The following is an 18,566-nucleotide window of genomic DNA, read 5'->3' as shown; positions in this document are numbered from 1 at the left end:
AAAAAAAGATAAGATCTTAGTTTATTTTGTTAAAAGAATCTCACACTAGTTGATAAGTTTTGGCCTCAACAATTATTTTCAACAATTCAAAGGTGTTGGTAATCGATTATTAGGTATTGTGATGGATTACCAGAAACAGATTACAAAAGAGCTTTTAAAAAAGGATTTTGAAATTTAAAATTTAAATCTTGTAATTGATTATCAAGTGTCTATAGTCGATTACCAATAATGACACTTTGGAAAATACTTTGAAAAGTCATGACCCTTCAAAATATAACTGTGTCATCGATTATCATAAACTTATAATCGATTACCAATGAGAAAATTTCAGAAAAATATTTTGAAAAGACAGATCTCTTCAAATTATTTTAAAAAGGTACAATGATCCTATATATATATGTTTGACTTCGAAGAGAGAATTTTTTTTAAGAGAACTTAATTGCCAAATGCTCTCTAAACAACTATTGGCCAAACACTTGTAAATCTATTGAAAATTCTTTCAGGAACTTCAATTTGTATCATCTACTCTAAAGGAGAGAAATTTTTCTATTCATCTTATAAACTCAGTTGTAATCAAGAAACTGTTTGTCTCTAGGCTTTTGAAAATCTTGAACATAAGGGTGAGAGATCCCAAGGTGTGTGTTCAAAGTCTATAAAGTGATAGTGGAAAATCTCAAGTGGATTGCTTGAGGATTAGACGTAGGCACGAGAAGTGACTGGAATCAGTATAAATCGAGTTTGTAATTCTCTCTTCCCTTATCTCATTTATTTTATTGTAATTTATTTTATCTTGCGCATTTAAAAGAACATTATTAAATTGATTATTTCTTCTTTTTCTACATTCTGAGCCTATCATATATCATTTAAAAAGGGGATTAAAATTTGTTAGTGAAAATCTTTTTAAACTTAATTCATCCCTCTCGAGTTATTGAGGCTACTTGGCCAAAAAACTATACAAATATTCCTTAAAAAACTATACAAATACAAATATTTTTATAAAAAAACAAAACTATACAAATATTTTATAGTAACAAGGTTTTAGGTTTATAAATTAAAATGTAAAGAAATCGCTTGCATAAATTAAATTGATTCAGCAAACCTTTTCTGAATTCATTCCTTATTTCTTACTAGTATAATACCCTTGGCAAAATTTGTTTCCAGAATAATAATGTTTTCATATTGTTTGGGGGAATTTTAATTACTCCAATTGAACCTTTTAGGTCACATTCAGTGAGTGGCAATAACCTCTAGTAAGTGGTGAAACTCGCAAATATACAAAGGCTTTCTGTTCTACTCAACAAGTGTATCAGATATAGAAGCTAGAAAATTTATGTAGCCAGCATTATAAAAGATTATACATAATTAATTCATAAAATCTCTAAAAAATAGAAGTATTTTTTTAAACTTACAAATAGAAGTATTAAAAACAATTTATATAATAGTTTGTATTATTGGTTAAAAATTATAAAAAATTATGAATGAGATTAATTAAATAAGAAATTATAATTACAAAATATTCTAATTTTTAATAAATTTTAGCTAATACTAAAAACACATTTCAAAATGTGTTATAAAATTATTAATAATTTTTTTGGCAACAAAATAACATGCATAGTCCAAATAAGAATTTGGTAAGAAAAAAAAGTCCAAATAAAAATCATTCTTGTTTTTTTCTTCTATTGAGCGAATCTTTTCAGGCTTTTGAGTCCACTCGCGTGTCCGAGATAATGGTTACCCAGCGGGTCAAAGTCAGGTTCCACGCAGTTCACGCTACACTTATACAATCCAATGGCTGCAATTTTCTTATTCTTATATTTTTAAGGTGGGATGGGAATGCAATTATAAGGGTATGAGTAATGTTTGGTTACTTTCATGATGTTACGCGTATTTGACACAATTTTTTTTTTAAAATTGATGTATATCTAATATTTTTAGACTCTATCCTAATTTGATTTTTTTTTTCACTTTTACATCTCTTTTACTCCTTTAAGTTGAGTTATTTTCATAGGGTTAATTTATCTATTTGGTTGAAATATATTTTAAGATCGATATCTATTTAATTTATATAATTTGAAAGTATTTTTTTCTATATAATTTATATTTTAATTTTATTTTAGTTTCAATAGTTTAAATATAATTTTTTAATCTTTAATTTTAATTTTTTTTAGTTTGTATGATTTTTTTAGTTCTTATAATTTATATTTTAATTATTTTTTTAATTTTTATTTAAAAAAATATAAAAATAATGAGTTACAAAATAATTATAAATTATCATTGAGAATTAAAATATAAAATATAAAATATAAAAACTAAAAAAACTATTTTTAAATTATAGGAAAAAAGGAATTAAAATATAAATAATAAACATTAAAAAAATTACTTTCAAACTACATAATTAAAATAAAAATATAAATGACAAAAAATAAAAAAAATTAAAATATAAAGGATAAGAAATAAAAATTCAAGAGACCGAAAAAGTACCAATTGCGGAAATATAGAGATTTAATTAAACCTTTCTCCCCACATATTTAGGTTTTCTTTTAAGTCTTTCTTCTGAGTCACTAAGAAGCTGCACTTGCTAAAGTTTGATACTTGCTTCTTTTTTCTTTCCTAGGTGTGAAGCTTTGGAGGAAGAAAATTCAACTCAATGAGGCACTGCTGAAGAAGAGGTTCAACCATCATGCTGCTGTGGCTCATGATGCAGATCAGAAACCCCACATGTGCGATGCTGTGATGGATCTCTTGCATGAGATTCACTCTCCAGTCTCCAAAATGCAAGCTGGATGCCAGATCTCAAACCAGTGCTAGCAAGGTATGGGATTTCTTCAATTCATGTGAAAGTTCCATTTGGCAAGGAAATTGAATCTAGTCCTTGACAACCTACGATATCTTGTTGCAAGCAAAAAAAAGGTATACTAGGTTTGAAGGGAGCTAGTGGTTCAGGTGTTAGAGACAATGACAAAGAAATCATCTTTATTTGGTTGATAACTGGGATTTTTGAATGGTGGGTATGGATGGGATGTGTGAGATCTTACTTGCCCGATATTTGTACAATGAACCAAGGATGGAAGGTGAATCTGATGTCAAGGTTTGTGTCAGTTTTATATGAGTTTGATGTTTTAAGGGTGACAAGAGTGATTCTTGAGGGAATTACTAGATCAACTTATGTTACAACAGTAGTTGAAGCCGCAGGATAAACAACTCTTGAAAACTCCTATCATTCCATTAGTCCATGCAGGAAGAGATCATTTGCTACTGGAATGAGAAAGTGCATTGAAAATCAATATTTGAGAATTTTTGAGAGAGGATAGCAATATTGTCCTTGCTTTAAGTTATCACCACCTTTCTTCTCATCTCAAAAGATGTTTTGCTTACTGTGCCTTATTCACAAAAGATTTGTGTTTGTAAAGGAGCTTTTAATCTTGCTGTGGATGGCTGAAAATTTTATACAATACTCTCTTGAGAGTATTTAGAAGATCAATTATCTCAGTATGTTTTTAAAAACCAATCAGTCAAAGGCATGTGTTTAGTCATACCTTCTCAATGATTTGGCAAAATATGTTTGTGGGGACTTTTGTTTCATGTTGGAAGTTGAAGAAACACAAAAATAGATATGGAGTTTCTAAAAGGTTTCAGGTTTTATATAGGCCAGGAAATTACTTATGTTTCTATCACTAAGTATGGGTCCTTTGGTATATATGGATTTTGGCATTTGTCACGCTCATTGATATATGGTTGTCCCCCAAGTTTAAGTTCTTACATGCCTTATCTTTGGCGGGTTATTGGAATGTGACTGAGTATCCTGACATGAAAGTTAATCTTAATGTTGAAATGATTTGGCAGGAGCATGCTTATAAGTCATAACCACACGTGTACAATTTGTTTATTTGGAGCTGTCCTAAATTTGTATCATTTCCCAAAAGGAAGACTGTGTGCACCAGGCCTAATTGTATGCACACCCTCCTCCTTCCTTCTCTTAGTTGTCCACAACTGGAGTCACTCTCTAATGCCATCAAATGGGAAGTTTTGCAAACTCCTCTTAATTACGAGACTCGAGGAAGCAAAGTTCTCTTCACTACATGCAGTAAGAGAGTTGCTTCAACCATGCAGTCAAATAAAGCGAGTCAACTAGAGCAATTACATGAAGAACATTGCTAGAAATATGAATTTTGGTTCTTGTCTCTCACGTTGATGTGTATGACTTGTTCTCCATGGGACTGTGGGTATTGATTGCCGTGTTTTATGTTCTACTTTTTCATTTGTATCATTGGAATTCTATAATTGAAAGAGTGGGAATATAAAAATGTGAAGGGTGTTGTTTTCTTTTGTTTAATAAGACAGCTTCTATACAGAATTATCCTAAGCTAAAAAAGCACTTGCCAGAGCAACTTCCATGTTTAAAATACTAGTTATTTACAATTGCCAACAGCTTGTGGCTTCTGTTTCAAAGGCTCAAGCTATTGACTTCACCAAATTGTAGGGTTCAGTTAGATTTATAGGGTCCAGTTAGAGATATAGTTTGTAGGATATTAGTTATTTGTTGTTGATAGTTAGTTACTAATTGGATGATGCCTATAAATGGCTTCATGTAGACTTGATGTAATAACTTTTACTCATTCAATCAAATAGCAATTTGACTTTAGTCTCAACTCTCTTATGAACCATGTTGATGTATACTGTAGATAAAATACCTTGCATTTGTAGCTTTATGAAATAAGGGTAATGAAGGAGCATTGGAGATGGTCTCCTACTGATTCCAACCTTAGAATTAAACACTATCATCGATATTTTGGTGATGTAATAATGCTTTAAATTCCAATGAAAACACTGAGCTATCAGTTTCTCCTGTGATAAGAAAGGAAGACAAGTTTTCAAATTATCCTGTTATGTTTATAAAATCTCTGGATTTGCATGTATTTTTTAAGGTCAAAAAAGAATTTTTCACAGTCCCGAAACCATTGAACTTACTCTAATGTGAAAATAAGAAAAACAATGGAAAAGAATTTGACCTTGAAATGTGTGAAAACCCAGGCTATCATCTTCATAAGATAAGTGCAAATATAGGATCTCTCTTTGAATTTCCCATATTGTTCTTGTTTTGTTTTGTTTTTTGTTTTTTTTTTCTCTATCTAAATTGTGATACTAGCTGGAGCTTTGAATCTAAGCAGAAAATAGGTGTTTTCTATTGTCAGATTATCACTTTCTTGGGAACTATTTTTAAAAAAAAAAATATTAACAACACACTTTCAGTATATTCTTTTAAACATATTTTCTCTTAGAGAGAGTATTAGAAATAATGTCACATTTCTCTTATTTCAGAATGGATAGCATGTGTAAGTTATTTTACCTTCGTCTTTCATACTAGCTAGAGCTTTGATCATGAAAGAAACAATATGATATTGAAAAAAGGTTGAGATACATTTACCTGTAGAAAAGTATTTTTACCTGGGAACTCTTAAATTAAGAAAAGGTTGGAAGAAGAAGGGTTACGATTGGATTCTGTTTCCCATAAAGGTATTTTTTTGTTGTTGCTAATTTTAGTAAATGAATATAGCTCGTTAAGCTTGGAACGAGAGATTGATCTTCATGGCAACTTGGGCATTAAAAATGTAGATTTGTGTTTAAGTTATACTAGTAACCCATTTTCGTTTTAGAAAAAAGTAGTAAAGTTAACCATTTAAAATTTGAGAAAAAATAAACATGGCAATTTAATTTTTTTTAATAGAATAATAATGTTTTGATTAGAAGTGTTAGTCCTCCAGCATAAAAAAGTTAAGAAACATGCATTGATCATGTTTGGTTTTGGGGCGATAACGTGCCTAGTTGTCAAGAACTGGCCTAAAATTTTCGTAATAAGAAAAATGTAGGCTTTATGTGTCCGCTTAATTTTCATGGTTTAAACATTTAGTCTTTATAGTTTAATTATTTAAATTTTCTCACTAAAATTTAATAGAATAAATAATAAAAACACAGCAGAAAATGTTTCATATAAGTTTTTCTGTACTAATCTATATAAATTAATGATACATCACATCTTTATCACATTTCTATTATTGGATGACGTTTTTATTGAGGAACTTAATTTGAAAAATTAAAATAATTAAATGCTGGCAATTAAAATTGTAAAAACTTAATTTGAACAACCAAAATAACGCATAAACTAAAATAGAGATTAAAAGTGCATGTTAATAAAAAATGCAATTTTATCTTAATTTGATTTTTTTTATACAAAGATGACATTAAATTTAGAATCTAAAACTTCATACAGATTACTCAAACTCCTCTATTACAAGATCAATTCTAGCTTGTTATCTTAATTTAAAAGCTGAATTGTAATAATGTTCATAAAAAAACTTTATAATCAACATATAATAAAAAAAGCATTATTCCAACATTTTTGAAGCCTTTAAATAACAAATAAATGTGTCAACACATAATATATGCACACCATCCACAAAATTGTCTAAAAATATGCACAAAATCTTGTTCTGGACTTTTTTCGAGGAAGAAAACTACGAGACGCTGCTGCAGATGTTGAACATCAAGCAAGTGTCCACCAATGCTGTGGTTGATGAAGCAGAACAAAATCAGAAATCGATATCTGAAAGCTTGGCTAGATGATGTCAAAGATGCTGTGTTTGAAGCAGAGGACCTCTTGGACGAAATAGACATCAAAGTCAACAAACGTGGTGTAAGGGGGTGTTGCCTATCACCATTACAACTATGACTTCATTAATAGATGAAATCAGAATCTAGAATACACAGAAATTTACATACTAATGCTGCTTTACAAGTAAATATTTCAAGAGCATTCATTTTCAATGGCAAAATAAACACAGACAGCATCAAAGCGAAAAAGAAAAATAATGAAATAACCATGGTTATACGAGGGTGGAGCTCTTGGTGCAGGTTTTTCTGTTATTTCAACACTGATTTTGTAACGCTGTGTATCTTAAATGAAAGACTAATGATAAGTGTTTCTTCAAGATATGAGAGTAACAGTAGTTAGATCAAGTACTATTGTAAAAACCACCAGCAGAATTGTCTTCGTAGGCAAGATAGACCTTGTTTCCTTTCTCATCAGGGGTATACTGTTATGTGAGTATGAAGATTGCAATGAGCAGCCAGCCCAATGTTAAGTCAATATAAATTAGAAAAAACTATACACACACATAAGAAATTAAAATTTCATACAAGGAAAATATATTAAAAAAAATCGAGAAACAAAATTCAGAGCATTACACAAAACAAATGAATAAAAATATTTATATATGGTTGTGAAAATATTTGTAGTAAAAGGAAATCACCAAACTCCTATCAACCAAGCTCAACCCAGTACTTAAAACACACAAAAGATGAATATACTTATTTTTATTATTACATTATCACTTTATCATACATTCATTTTTTTTTAAAAATATATCCATAATTGAAAGCAATGGGGTACGAAGTTTTTATATCCATAATTGAAAGCAAGCATTGAACCTATTCACCATTGCAATACATCTCACCTTTTTCTAAGATGAAAATATTCAAACACTCAGAAATGAAATGATATGTTGCCCATTCCTGGAACCCGTATTCATAGAAATAAAATAATTAATAACCAACAGAGAATTTGACCATGACAACTCCTGTAAGGAACTCCTATCAGTTACCACTCTGATGTTGTGCCTCCCCACAACAATCTCTAGTCTCCTCTAAGGCTCTTGGCCCCATCTTCTACCCAAGCCCTGGTCATGGCAAAGGCTGTGTTTGACCTCTAGTTCATATTGTAAATGAGCAATTTCCTTCTTTTTAACTTCTGTTTGTTCCCAAAGCTTGCATATCCTCTCCTTACATGATATTCTATTTTGTTATTCAAAAGGTTCAGTACATAATCCTCAACCCCAGACCTTAATCTTGAGAACACTTCCATGTATGATTCAATAGTTTCTCAGCCCAACTCACATCTTCAGCCACTTGGATTAGTCACTCTTAAATATTTTGAGTATAACACTTAAAGAACAACATGAGGTGAACACTAAAGAGAAGCCATAAGCATAGACCTCCTCTACAATGTAACAAAGGATGGTTTACGAATTCCATCTTTAAGAATTCTTTCATATAGTTTATACATGTACTTGCCAGCTAAAACCCCAAAATTGAAAGAGCATAAAAGATAGAACAACAAATAATAAAATAATTACCTAAATATCACTTCTTATAAATCAAAAGTATAACTACAATCAGTACTTCTACTTTTCTTGGAGATAATGTTCTTCCATTTATCCTTGAGATCAACAGGAGTACGAGTCTCATCAAATACACGACAGCCAAATTCCAAAATTTTCCTCCAAGGGATATTCTGATTTTCTGTGGAGAACTTTGATACTCCTTCCTGAAATGTGAGAACCAAAGCTATAATTGAGAAATAAAAGCCTTGTGCGGCTATAATATCTTAGATGAATATTGTATAATACACCTCGTCCAACGGAAAAAGCTCCTTAATTGATTATATATGTTTTACAACTTTAAAGTCCATAATAACTTATGAGAACATAAAATGTTTACCAGGATGTTGGAAACTGTCCAAACTCCAAACAAATCATAAATACACAGGACATTATAAAAAGAAAATAATAAAATAATAGATTTTTCATTGTTCTGTCCATAACAAAACCCATATGCCATTCATATCAATCAGGAAGTAGAGATGTTAAATTGGATTTAATGCAAAAGATAGTCATAACCCAACAGCATCTTATGATGAACGTTGCACCAAAATGCTGGAAACACAACCACAAAAAGAAGCATGGAAGTTACCTCAACATTCTAGTCTACATATAAGTGTTTAGCAATGATACCTGGGTTGGTTGTAATGTTATGAAGACATAATTAAATCACAATTATTTAGAGCATGGAATTCAAGGACTATTTATTAAGTTAATATCACATTTAATCATAGAAGTATTTTAGTAATTTTTGAATTTCCAAGTTAGAATGATCAGATTTGTGAATTATAGGAGCATATTGCTGTCTCTTAGGTTTTGTGATGCCAATCGTGCAACCAAACCCTTGGTCTTATCTTTCTTCTTCTCTCATCTTCATCTTCATTTATATCTTTAACTTTTCTATGCTACTCTGGTCTGTTTTCTTGTGCAGATATAATTAAAACTTCCATCCCACTCCCACCATAGCCCTGGTTGAATTTTAGCTACACCTATCAAATCACATACCTTAACTTCACAGGCAATGTTCACAGTACACGCACAGCAAGCAACAAGACACTAATATCCCCTATCTTTTTGTTCATTTCTCCTGTACCTTCCAAAACATCAAATGGACTTTCAATTCACCTATTTTGTACCATTATTTTACCCAAGAAAATTCAAATTCTTTAGATGGCTTAGATCACCCCTCTTTTTATTACATTGATGAACAGCCAAAGTAAAACCATTCTTCAAGATTGTTGGGTAGATATGCAAATTAGGGTTCTCCTTTCAGTCGCAACCCCACTGCCTACGATATAATGTTCTTGGTTTAATCATGGAATGCAGAGATGTCTACTTCTCACAAATTCAGACCCATATACTTAAACAAAGGTACATTATATGTTTTTCAACTATGATTATGTATTTGAAATCAAAACTTTTGTTTGAAGTTTTAACCCATTTGACATTGTTAGAGCTTGATATAAATAATTCAGTATGTTCTAGGAAAATATGATATTTTATGAAACTTATACCTTGAGAACTTTTTCTTCTTCTGCTGTCCAAAGTAATCTCTTACGCTTTGCAGCCAGTGAACTCTGCTTCATTCTGCAATTGAGAAACAATACACTATAAGATTGAATTGACCCCTTTAATTAGCTTCGGAGAAAACAAGTCTCCTTCTCACATGAAAAAAATTAAATTTCAATGAATCAAAATAAAACACTCATTCAATTATGCATCCAAGGTTTTAAACTGCTGCAGATGAGGACTGTATTGGCCATAGTAGCCAATGACAGTAACTGTAACACAGAACCACTACTGCAATTTAAACCTCAATAGTACCAGAGTTTCAAAACCGCAATTGCAGCTACAACATTGCGGTCAAGGTTTTAAAATTTCAGTCTGGGTTGCAGTTTCGCCACATCAAATGCAGCCACAGTTGAGGTCATGTTACGGTCGCAAACACCCCAAAAACCCTTGACATTGTGGACAAAATCATGGTCGTGGACCGTTATTTAAAATCTTGATTGTGGTTTTGGAGACCAAAATCCTCATCACAGCCATCGGCTGCAATTGCCCACAATTTTCGTAATCACAGCCAGCTGGCAACTAGACAGATGATTCGATTTCAACAAATGACTCACTCACTATCACGGGAAACCTCACCTCTGTGGTTGCTGCCCCAAACTCGTAGTTTTGAAGCTGGTAACTTCCTCCTCGTTGGCAACTTTCCCTCTAGTCTTATAATGCTTATTCTTATGCTCTTGTTGTAACGACAAAGATTTCCTTGCGGAAGTAACCTTCTTCTTCTTATCCTTCCTTTTCTTCATCGATACAGCCACAGAATCCGAATCATAGGTCTCACTCACAGAACTACTCATCACAGCCACCTTTCCCTCCTCATCTTTCTTCTCTTCAGATTGTCCTTCTGTTTCCGTTTGCGTTTCCTCCACGAGTTTTTCACTGTCCCGAACCTTACCCTCATCTTTCTTCTCTTCAGGTTGCGCTTCTGCTCCTGTTTCTGTTTCCATTTCCTCCACATGTTCTTCACTATCCCGAACCTTACCCTCCTCTTTATTCTCTTCACACTGAACTTCTGTTTCTGTTTCTGTTTCCACCACGAGTTCTTCACTATCATCTTGAAACTTATCCTCCTCAGCTTTATTCTCTTGAGATTGTGCTTCTGTCACTGTTTTTCTTTCTCTTTCTTCCACGAGTTCTTCATTATCCCGAACCTTTCCCTCCTTTTCTTTATTCCCTTCTGGTTCTGTCTCAGTTTCTTCCCTATCATGAACCTGATTCACACGTGCCTCTCCCTCCTCATCTTTATTATCTTTAGACTGTGCTTGTGTTCCTGTTTCCTCCATGAGTTCTTCACTATCCTGAACAACCAGATCCACATGTGCAGCCGCACGTGCGTGGTCGTGATTGTCCAGAAAGCGTGACAAGTCTCCCTTGGCTTCCAGGGCCTTCTCCCTGAGGCGTCGACACGTGTCAACGGCGCGCTTGTACCAGCAGTAGGGGCAGCAGAAGTTACCGGAACCGTCAAATTTAGGTCCGGTGGCGAGGCAGGTGGCATGGACAGCGACGGGGCAGCCCCTTCCGCTGCAAATCAAAAGTCCATCCTCCTTGGCCTCCTCGCCTTTGTTATTGCAGTGAATGCAGATGGTATCATACGCATCCTTTCACAAAATTGAATCGGTTAAGGTAACGAAAAAAAGGAAGAAAGAAATGGAAAGAAGAGAAGAGGGAGAGATACCCAAAGAATGGGAATGGCGGAGAGGGAAGAAGGACTCAGAGTTGTTGCAGATGCCGCACGCCTACGTTTGCCCCTGCTCTTTCTTCTCATTCTTCTTCCTCAAACTCATACATACTACACCACCACCAGAAATTATCAGCTCATTCGGCTTTATTACTGCTTTTAGTTTTTAGGTAAAATTGCAAATTTATTTCCTTTATTTGTGTTAGATTTTTTTCCTTTATAATTTAATTTATAAATTTAAATATTTACCATTACTTTAACCCTAATATGTGTCACATTTTTATTGGATATTGAACGTCATCCATATTTATTAGATATTAATTTCATATACATAATTATGTCAGTTTAATAAAATTAAGATATGTGACAATTAAGATTTAATAAAAATAGGTCAGATAATTATTAAAGTTAAAATATTAGTATAGATTATTTTGTTATGTATTTTTTTTGTTGGTGAGACAAGTTATTTAAATCTCTTGTTTTTCAAAATCAAAGTTGAAAGATTAGCATAGATTATTTTGTTATGTATTTTTTTAGATTTTGTAATGTATTAAAAAATAGTAATTTCGATGTGAAATAATTTAATAATTTATTTTTAAGATTTAATCTTTTGAATATTATCTAAGTGTTTAATACAAGAAATAATTTTTGATCAGATTTTATTTATTTTTTAATCAAATTTTAGATTAATCATGATTTTTTTTAAGATGAATCAGAATGTTAAAGAAAAAAAATCAAAAATTAAAAAGTTAATTTATATTTATTTAAAATCTTAAAAATTACTTTATTTCATAAAAGTAGTAGATTTTATAAAAAAAAAATTAAAATAATTTCTCATTTTAATTTAGAAATTTATTAAAATTAATTTTAACTTTTTTTTTTGTTGTTGATACTAAATATCCAAATGCTTTGTCAATAACTAATATTTGTTAAAAAAAAACTTTGACGGGTCATCCCACGTTTTTCGATTCACAAGTTCATTCGAATCCGCAAGACTTTAGAGAATCAAATGTATTGGCACTCATACTATATATTCTTGATAAATAGTTTTTAATTTTTAATTGCTAATTATTAAAAAAAGAAACTAAAATAAACAGATGAAAAACAATAACAATCTAGACTGATAACTTTTACGACAAAAGCTACATCAAACGGCCATTACCATTACCTGGGTTTTACCTTAACAACAGACGCTATCGTCAAGAGTCTGCAAAAAATTTAGTTTCTGTCGTTCTGAATTCCAGTGTGTCATTATTTATCTACCCGTTCTTCAATTCAAATTATCTCTCTGCTTTGAATCGTTCACTAAACACAGGTTATCTTCAAATTTCTCAGTTTCGTTGTTTGCTTGGCTAGTGATAGTAGCTGATTGATGTAATGAATGCAATGCAAGAATTCTTAGGCTACTGTTGATTCCTTTGTGTTGAGATTTAAATGTTGAATAAGATGCATACCTGGTGTTTGATGAACGTTCTGAGAGATAAATGAGATGACGTATGTTTGATGCGTGGTATAGTATGCGTATACTTCTATTACTACCCTTCCATGCATAATTATTAGCTTTTCATTCCCACTCCCACGCATTCTCTTTTCCATGTGAGTGAACTACACCATGCAATTTCAGGGGCTGTTATCCACATCGTTGATTAAGGAAAAAGCTTATGCAAGTATGCAACTATATCCCTATTAGACATACTTTGGACTTCCATTACCATCGACTTGAGATAAAAGTATTATCATATTTGGACTGGGAAGACTTTCCAGATGTGACCTATCGGAAGCACATAAATCAATATCTTGCTTTTTTTGTATGCTAATGCTTAATACTAATTAATTACTCTTACAAAACTGCAAATGTGGTTCATCCCAAGTTTGATGGCCTTCTATTTTTAAATTCAAATAAAATGGAATCATGTGCAGTTATAGTACAACTATCACTAGACATATATAGCCGGGCATTGCATTATTCTTACCATATTTTACATGTGTATAACCATGACTATGTTTTATTTTGCTGTGTGACAGTGTCATTTGTTCCTTAACTGAGCTGAATAATGTCATATGATTTATGTAGCTGACTTCACCTAGTGGATTAAGGCTTTTGTTGTTATAGTTGTTGTTATGTCAGTGTCATTTGGTTGGCAACTGAGAAAGTATCTAAGATTACCATATTTTTGGGCTGATGCTTTTGGAAAGTTAACACCAAGCTGTATCAAAATAAGCTAAATAGCTATGAGTTGTTCATCTTAGTTCATTTTCAGGCATGATTTTTCATTTTTGTTTGAAAGATAACGATTTAAAAGCTATGTTTACAAATAGTAAAAATGAATTAACAGAATCCAAACGACCATCAACTAGGACATAATTTTTTTTTACTAATTTCAGAGTTCATTAGAATATTATAAACATAGGCTAATTTAATTCTTTCTTATTGGGTAATATTTTAATGAGACATTCCACTTCTTCAGGGTTATCAAGGAATGTGAGAAAGCAACACATGAGCAAGAAAAACAAATTGAAGAAAGCAAAACGTAGCACCAAAGGATGGTTGTGAAATGAAAATGATGGGCCTTATTGATCATATTATTCATAGACATGGTTTTGATTGGGAATCATAACCAATTTGTTGATAGTCTGTGTGCATTTGTGGTCAAGGGTCACTGGGGCGATCTGTCAAAGGTGAAGAATGTTTCTGCTCTCACTTCCTCTACCATTCACCAGGTACTATTGCAGCTCTCACTCTATGGTTATGGGCTCTCTTATTCCTTCCCATTCTTCAAATGGCTTGACTCCATCCCACATTATAGCCATTCCTTGCAATGTTCATGGGCCATGATTCACATCCTTACCGAACATAAGCATTTCAAAACTGCACAACACATGCTTGAAAAAATTGCTCACAAGGATTTTCTTTCATCCCCTTCAGTTTTGACCACTTTGGTGAGGACTCATGACAACCAGGAAGTTAATTCTCAAGTGCTGAGCTGGCTTGTCATACATTATGCCAAGTCAAAGATGACACAGGATGCAATTCAAGTTTTTGAGCAGATGAGGTTGCATGAAGTCAAACCTCATTTGCATGCTTGTACTGTTCTTTTGAATTCCTTGTTGAAGGATGGGGTTACTCACATGGTGTGGAAAATTTACAAGAAAATGGTTCAAGTTGGGGTTGTTCCCAATACATACATTTACAATTGTTTATTCCATGCTTGTTCAAAAGCAGGAGATGTGGAAAGGGCAGAACAGTTATTAAATGAGATGGATGTAAAGGGTTTGCTTCCTGATATCTTCACATACAATACTTTGATATCGTTATATTGCAAGAAAGGTATGCATTATGAGGCTTTATCCATCCAGAACAGAATGGAAAGAGAGGGGATAAACCTTGATATTGTTAGTTATAACTCTCTTATTTATCGATTTTGCAAAGAAGGCAGGATGAGAGAAGCTATGAGGATGTTTAGTGAAATAAAAAATGCAACTCCCAATCATGTGACATATACTACATTGATTGATGGTTATTGTAAAACAAATGAACTGGAAGAAGCTTTGAAAATGCGTGAAATGATGGAGGCTAAGGGATTGTACCCTGGAGTTGTTACTTTTAATTCAATTTTGCGCAAGCTGTGCCAAGATGGCAGGATAAGGGATGCAAACAAACTCTTGAATGAGATGAGTGAACGGAAAATTCAAGCTGACAATATCACATGCAACACACTAATTAATGCTTACTGCAAGATTGGAGATTTGAAATCAGCTTTGAAATTTAAGAACAAGCTGTTAGAAGCTGGTCTAAAACCTGATCCATTTACATATAAGGCACTGATTCATGGGTTCTGCAAGACGAATGAACTAGAAAGGGCAAAGGAGTTAATGTTCAGCATGCTTGATGCTGGATTTACCCCCAGTTATTGCACATACTCATGGATTGTAGATGGCTACAATAAGAAAGACAATATGGATTCAGTTTTAGCACTTCCAGATGAGTTTCTGAGTAGAGGTCTTTGTCTTGATGTTTCAGTATACAGGGCATTGATAAGAAGGTCATGCAAGGTAGAAAGGGTTGAATGTGCTGAAAGGTTATTCAATCATATGGAAGGAAAGGGTATATCAGGTGAAAGTGTTATCTACACCAGTCTTGCATATGCTTATTGGAAAGCGGGGAATGTACGTGCTGCCTCAAGTATGCTAGAAGAGATGGCTAGGAGAAGGTTGATGATCACAGTCAAACTTTATAGATGCTTTAGCACTTCTGATGCTCATGAAAACAAAGTGTCACAGTTCTTCTGGAATCATGTGGTCGATAGGGGTCTGATGTCAAGAAATACAATGTATAAAATACAGCAGAAGCTGATATGATGATAATAATGCTTATGAAAGAACCCTCACATCTTGAATATTCTTTCTAGACTTGTTTGCAAGGGCCAATGCATTGCTTCTGGTTATCAGTGTCTTCCTTCATGTTTTCACTTTCCATTAGAATTTGGAAAATCATCGAGATTTGGGAAAATATATGATAGGGACCTTTTACAAACCTTACATGTTAAGTATCATAAATCATCTTGTTTTAAAACCTATTTATGCATCATTTTGTTTATAAAAGTTATGACTCTTTACAGTATGTGACTGTGAACAATCACTGCAGTTTTTCTTCTAAAAAGGTTATATCATAGAAGAACTTCACTGTGTTCTCCCTCCCTGCATTTTCAGCATATTGGGATGAAAACGCATCTTCTATGCAGCTAAGTCGTCATGATCAAGCAGGTATTTTCCTTTTGGTTTGGATAATTATGGGACTTCAATTTTTTCTTACTATGATAATGCATGTTGTGTCAATAATTTCTATACTTAATGCTTATCTTATGAACTACAATATTGATAGTTTCCTTCTCTGTTTTTTATTGTTGGGATGGGGGGAGGGAGAGAGAAAGGGTACAAAGAAGACACGGAAATTAGAGTAGCTTGTCAATCTCTCTACATATCTAGTGAAAGATAAGTTTAGATATTTCCTCTTTAAAGTCTGAGTGTTCCACTCCAAACAAACAAACCAAAATTTTCATAGATATGATGCTGCTATCAAAATTTGCCATCCTAGATCACGGCTAAATAAATTCATGAAAGAAATTGGTCCACGTTTAAGGGCACTCCCAAGATTCGCCTAACATGTTAGAAATCCTACTCCATCTGTAAGTGGATTAATTGTGTCATAAACATAAATGTGCAGTTATTTCTTAGTCGGAGAGCCACTCGGCACACACATCAAGATAATTTTTTATGACACAAAATCTAGTAATCTACAATAGTTCATTAGTATTAAGTCTCTATCATACAGGAAAACTTTAGCATGGACTTTGGATTTACATAAGAGTCTTTTCAAGAAGGAATCACTTTCCCTTTGTGTGCTGGGAATTCAGGCAAGGGGAGAATGTGAGGATGCCATTAGTTAGTACCATATAAAGTGGAAGGACTGATGATCGTCTTTTGGACTCCTAATGGTCTAACAAGTGCTATCAGAGTTGATGATTTGAATTGATTGGACAATTATTCGAGAAATGGTGGTTAATGAGCAGTAGTACAAGCAGGTCACCCAGCCCAGTGATGACTGCGGAGCAGTAAGTAACACATGAATTGGCTCTTGGAAAAAGTAAGCTTGGTACATGGCCTGATCCAAGTGACAACTGGTAAAACACTAACATAGTGGTCAAGATGTGGCTTAGTCTAGTGAAGAGTGTTAACACTTGGTAGATATGTTACAATTTACAAAGAGAGACTGTAGTACTTAGGAAAGGTCCTTGCTGTTTAATATTCAGAAAAGATTTATACAAAGGTTGTGGGTTAAAACATAGTGTTGGGCCCGCTTATGTAATTTCTCGATATGTACATTAAAACATATCTCCTCAAGTGTTTGGACTAAAGCTGGTAGCATAAAACTAGGGAATGAATAAGAAATGGACGAATGACTTACTAGGAACCTTTCTTCATGTTTTCAATTCATATTGTTGCTTTGGTCTAGTCCATTTATTCAGCTATGCTATATGGTAGTGAATGTTGGGCTTTAAAGGGACAAGGAGACGAGGGAAACCAAAAAGGACATCGGAGGAAATCATTAAGGGAGATCTCAGACTTATTAATATTTTTGAAACTTTGGTTTTTAACCATGTCTAATGACATCGAGTAATCCATGTAGCTGACTTCACCCAGTAGGAAATGGCTTTGTTGTTGTTGGTTCAGTCCATTTGTTATAGGTTGGCTTCTCTATTTGTTACTGGTGGGGAAAAACAATTGAAAATTACATGCAAACAGGGAAGAGTTAATGAGGCAATACAAGATAACAACAGAATAGCACACTCCCACTTTGTCTGTGATCTTGCAACATCACATGCTGTATTGACAACGACAAATGAAGCTAATGAGATGTTTGTTTGAATGTGATTGTGGCAAACATCAAGCACTTTGGTTTCAATGCACATAGACATTGTTTCAATATGTGGACAATATTTATAGATTAGACATTTTTGTCAGGTTTACCAGCAGGAATTTCAACGAGTTGTGAAGGTTACATTGGCTTGAGCATCATACAATTTTCGCATCCTAAAATGCTGTGGAACGTGGTTGATTGTTCAATATCAAGCAGCATCCAGTACGATATGGACTTCAGAGGTGAGGCAAACACACGTTCCAAATCAAGACAGTGCTTTTTGGAATTTCAACTTGAAAGAGTTTGCATCAACAGTATGCCATTTGTGCCCAAGTTCAATGTATCTCACGGTGTTGCATACTTGCATCATCTATTTGATTGTGATGTAACAAAAGCGTGATATAATTGTCAACAGTAAACACTATTTTGAAAAGTTTCTTTTGAATATTGTTGCTTTTTAGATTCAATGATTACAACTGTGCAAGTTTTTTTGTCTTAATATGCTTATTATGAATATCGTTCATAAAAACAAAAATGATTCCTAGTTTTATTTTATGTTTTATGTTTTATGTTTTATGTTTTATGTTAGAAATTACCTCAAGTAATGGCCACCTCAGATTAGAGGGACGCCTTGGGGGATACATAACGGCAGCTTAAGCAAAATTAGCATAATTTCAATAAATGAAATATT

General features: G+C 33.1%; 2 protein-coding genes and 1 long non-coding RNA gene across 9 annotated transcripts; 2 read left to right on the top strand and 1 right to left on the bottom strand.

The window, feature by feature from the left end:
• Positions 1-2,374: 2,374 nt before the first annotated feature.
• LOC106795501 (uncharacterized) lies at positions 2,375-4,642 on the top strand. Its single transcript, XR_001384178.3, has 2 exons — positions 2,375-2,812; positions 3,844-4,642. It is a non-coding gene; the product is annotated as an uncharacterized lncRNA (long non-coding RNA).
• A 1,694-nt stretch (positions 4,643-6,336) lies between these two features.
• Positions 6,337-11,624, bottom strand: LOC100787956 (cylicin-2). Of its 4 annotated transcripts, none has more exons than XM_041008240.1 (5): positions 11,455-11,624; positions 10,362-11,377; positions 9,728-9,800; positions 8,190-8,380; positions 6,337-7,091 (listed from the first exon to the last, which is right to left on the bottom strand). In XM_041008240.1, exons 1-4 carry the CDS (start codon positions 11,542-11,544, stop codon positions 8,204-8,206), a joined length of 1,356 nt encoding a protein of 451 aa, XP_040864174.1. In that variant the 5' UTR covers positions 11,545-11,624; the 3' UTR covers positions 6,337-7,091; positions 8,190-8,203. The 4 variants fall into 4 exon arrangements, with proteins under 4 accessions (XP_040864174.1, XP_006594393.1, XP_006594392.1 ...); XM_006594330.4 differs by having other exon boundaries at positions 6,337-6,706; XM_006594329.4 differs by lacking the exon at positions 6,337-7,091 and having other exon boundaries at positions 8,018-8,380.
• Positions 11,625-12,521: 897 nt separating this feature from the next.
• LOC102664664 (pentatricopeptide repeat-containing protein At5g38730) lies at positions 12,522-18,320 on the top strand. Of its 4 annotated transcripts, none has more exons than XR_005887926.1 (4): positions 12,522-12,772; positions 13,926-15,999; positions 16,103-16,221; positions 17,980-18,320. XR_005887926.1 is itself a non-coding variant. In XM_006594338.4 (4 exons), the coding sequence occupies exons 2-3, from the start codon at positions 14,053-14,055 to the stop codon at positions 16,178-16,180; spliced, it is 1,629 nt and encodes a 542-aa protein (XP_006594401.1). In that variant the 5' UTR covers positions 12,522-12,772; positions 13,926-14,052; the 3' UTR covers positions 16,181-16,221; positions 17,980-18,320. The 4 variants fall into 4 exon arrangements, 2 of the variants coding, with proteins under 2 accessions (XP_006594401.1, XP_040864173.1); XM_006594338.4 differs by having other exon boundaries at positions 13,926-15,668; positions 16,168-16,221; XM_041008239.1 differs by having other exon boundaries at positions 13,926-15,788; positions 16,168-16,221.
• The last annotated feature ends 246 nt before the right edge of the window (positions 18,321-18,566 follow it).

The sequence above is a fragment of the Glycine max genome, chromosome 13 (assembly GCF_000004515.6).
Source record: "Glycine max cultivar Williams 82 chromosome 13, Glycine_max_v4.0, whole genome shotgun sequence".
Taxonomy (NCBI): domain Eukaryota; kingdom Viridiplantae; phylum Streptophyta; class Magnoliopsida; order Fabales; family Fabaceae; genus Glycine; species Glycine max.
This window is presented reverse-complemented; position numbering and strand designations above follow the sequence as displayed.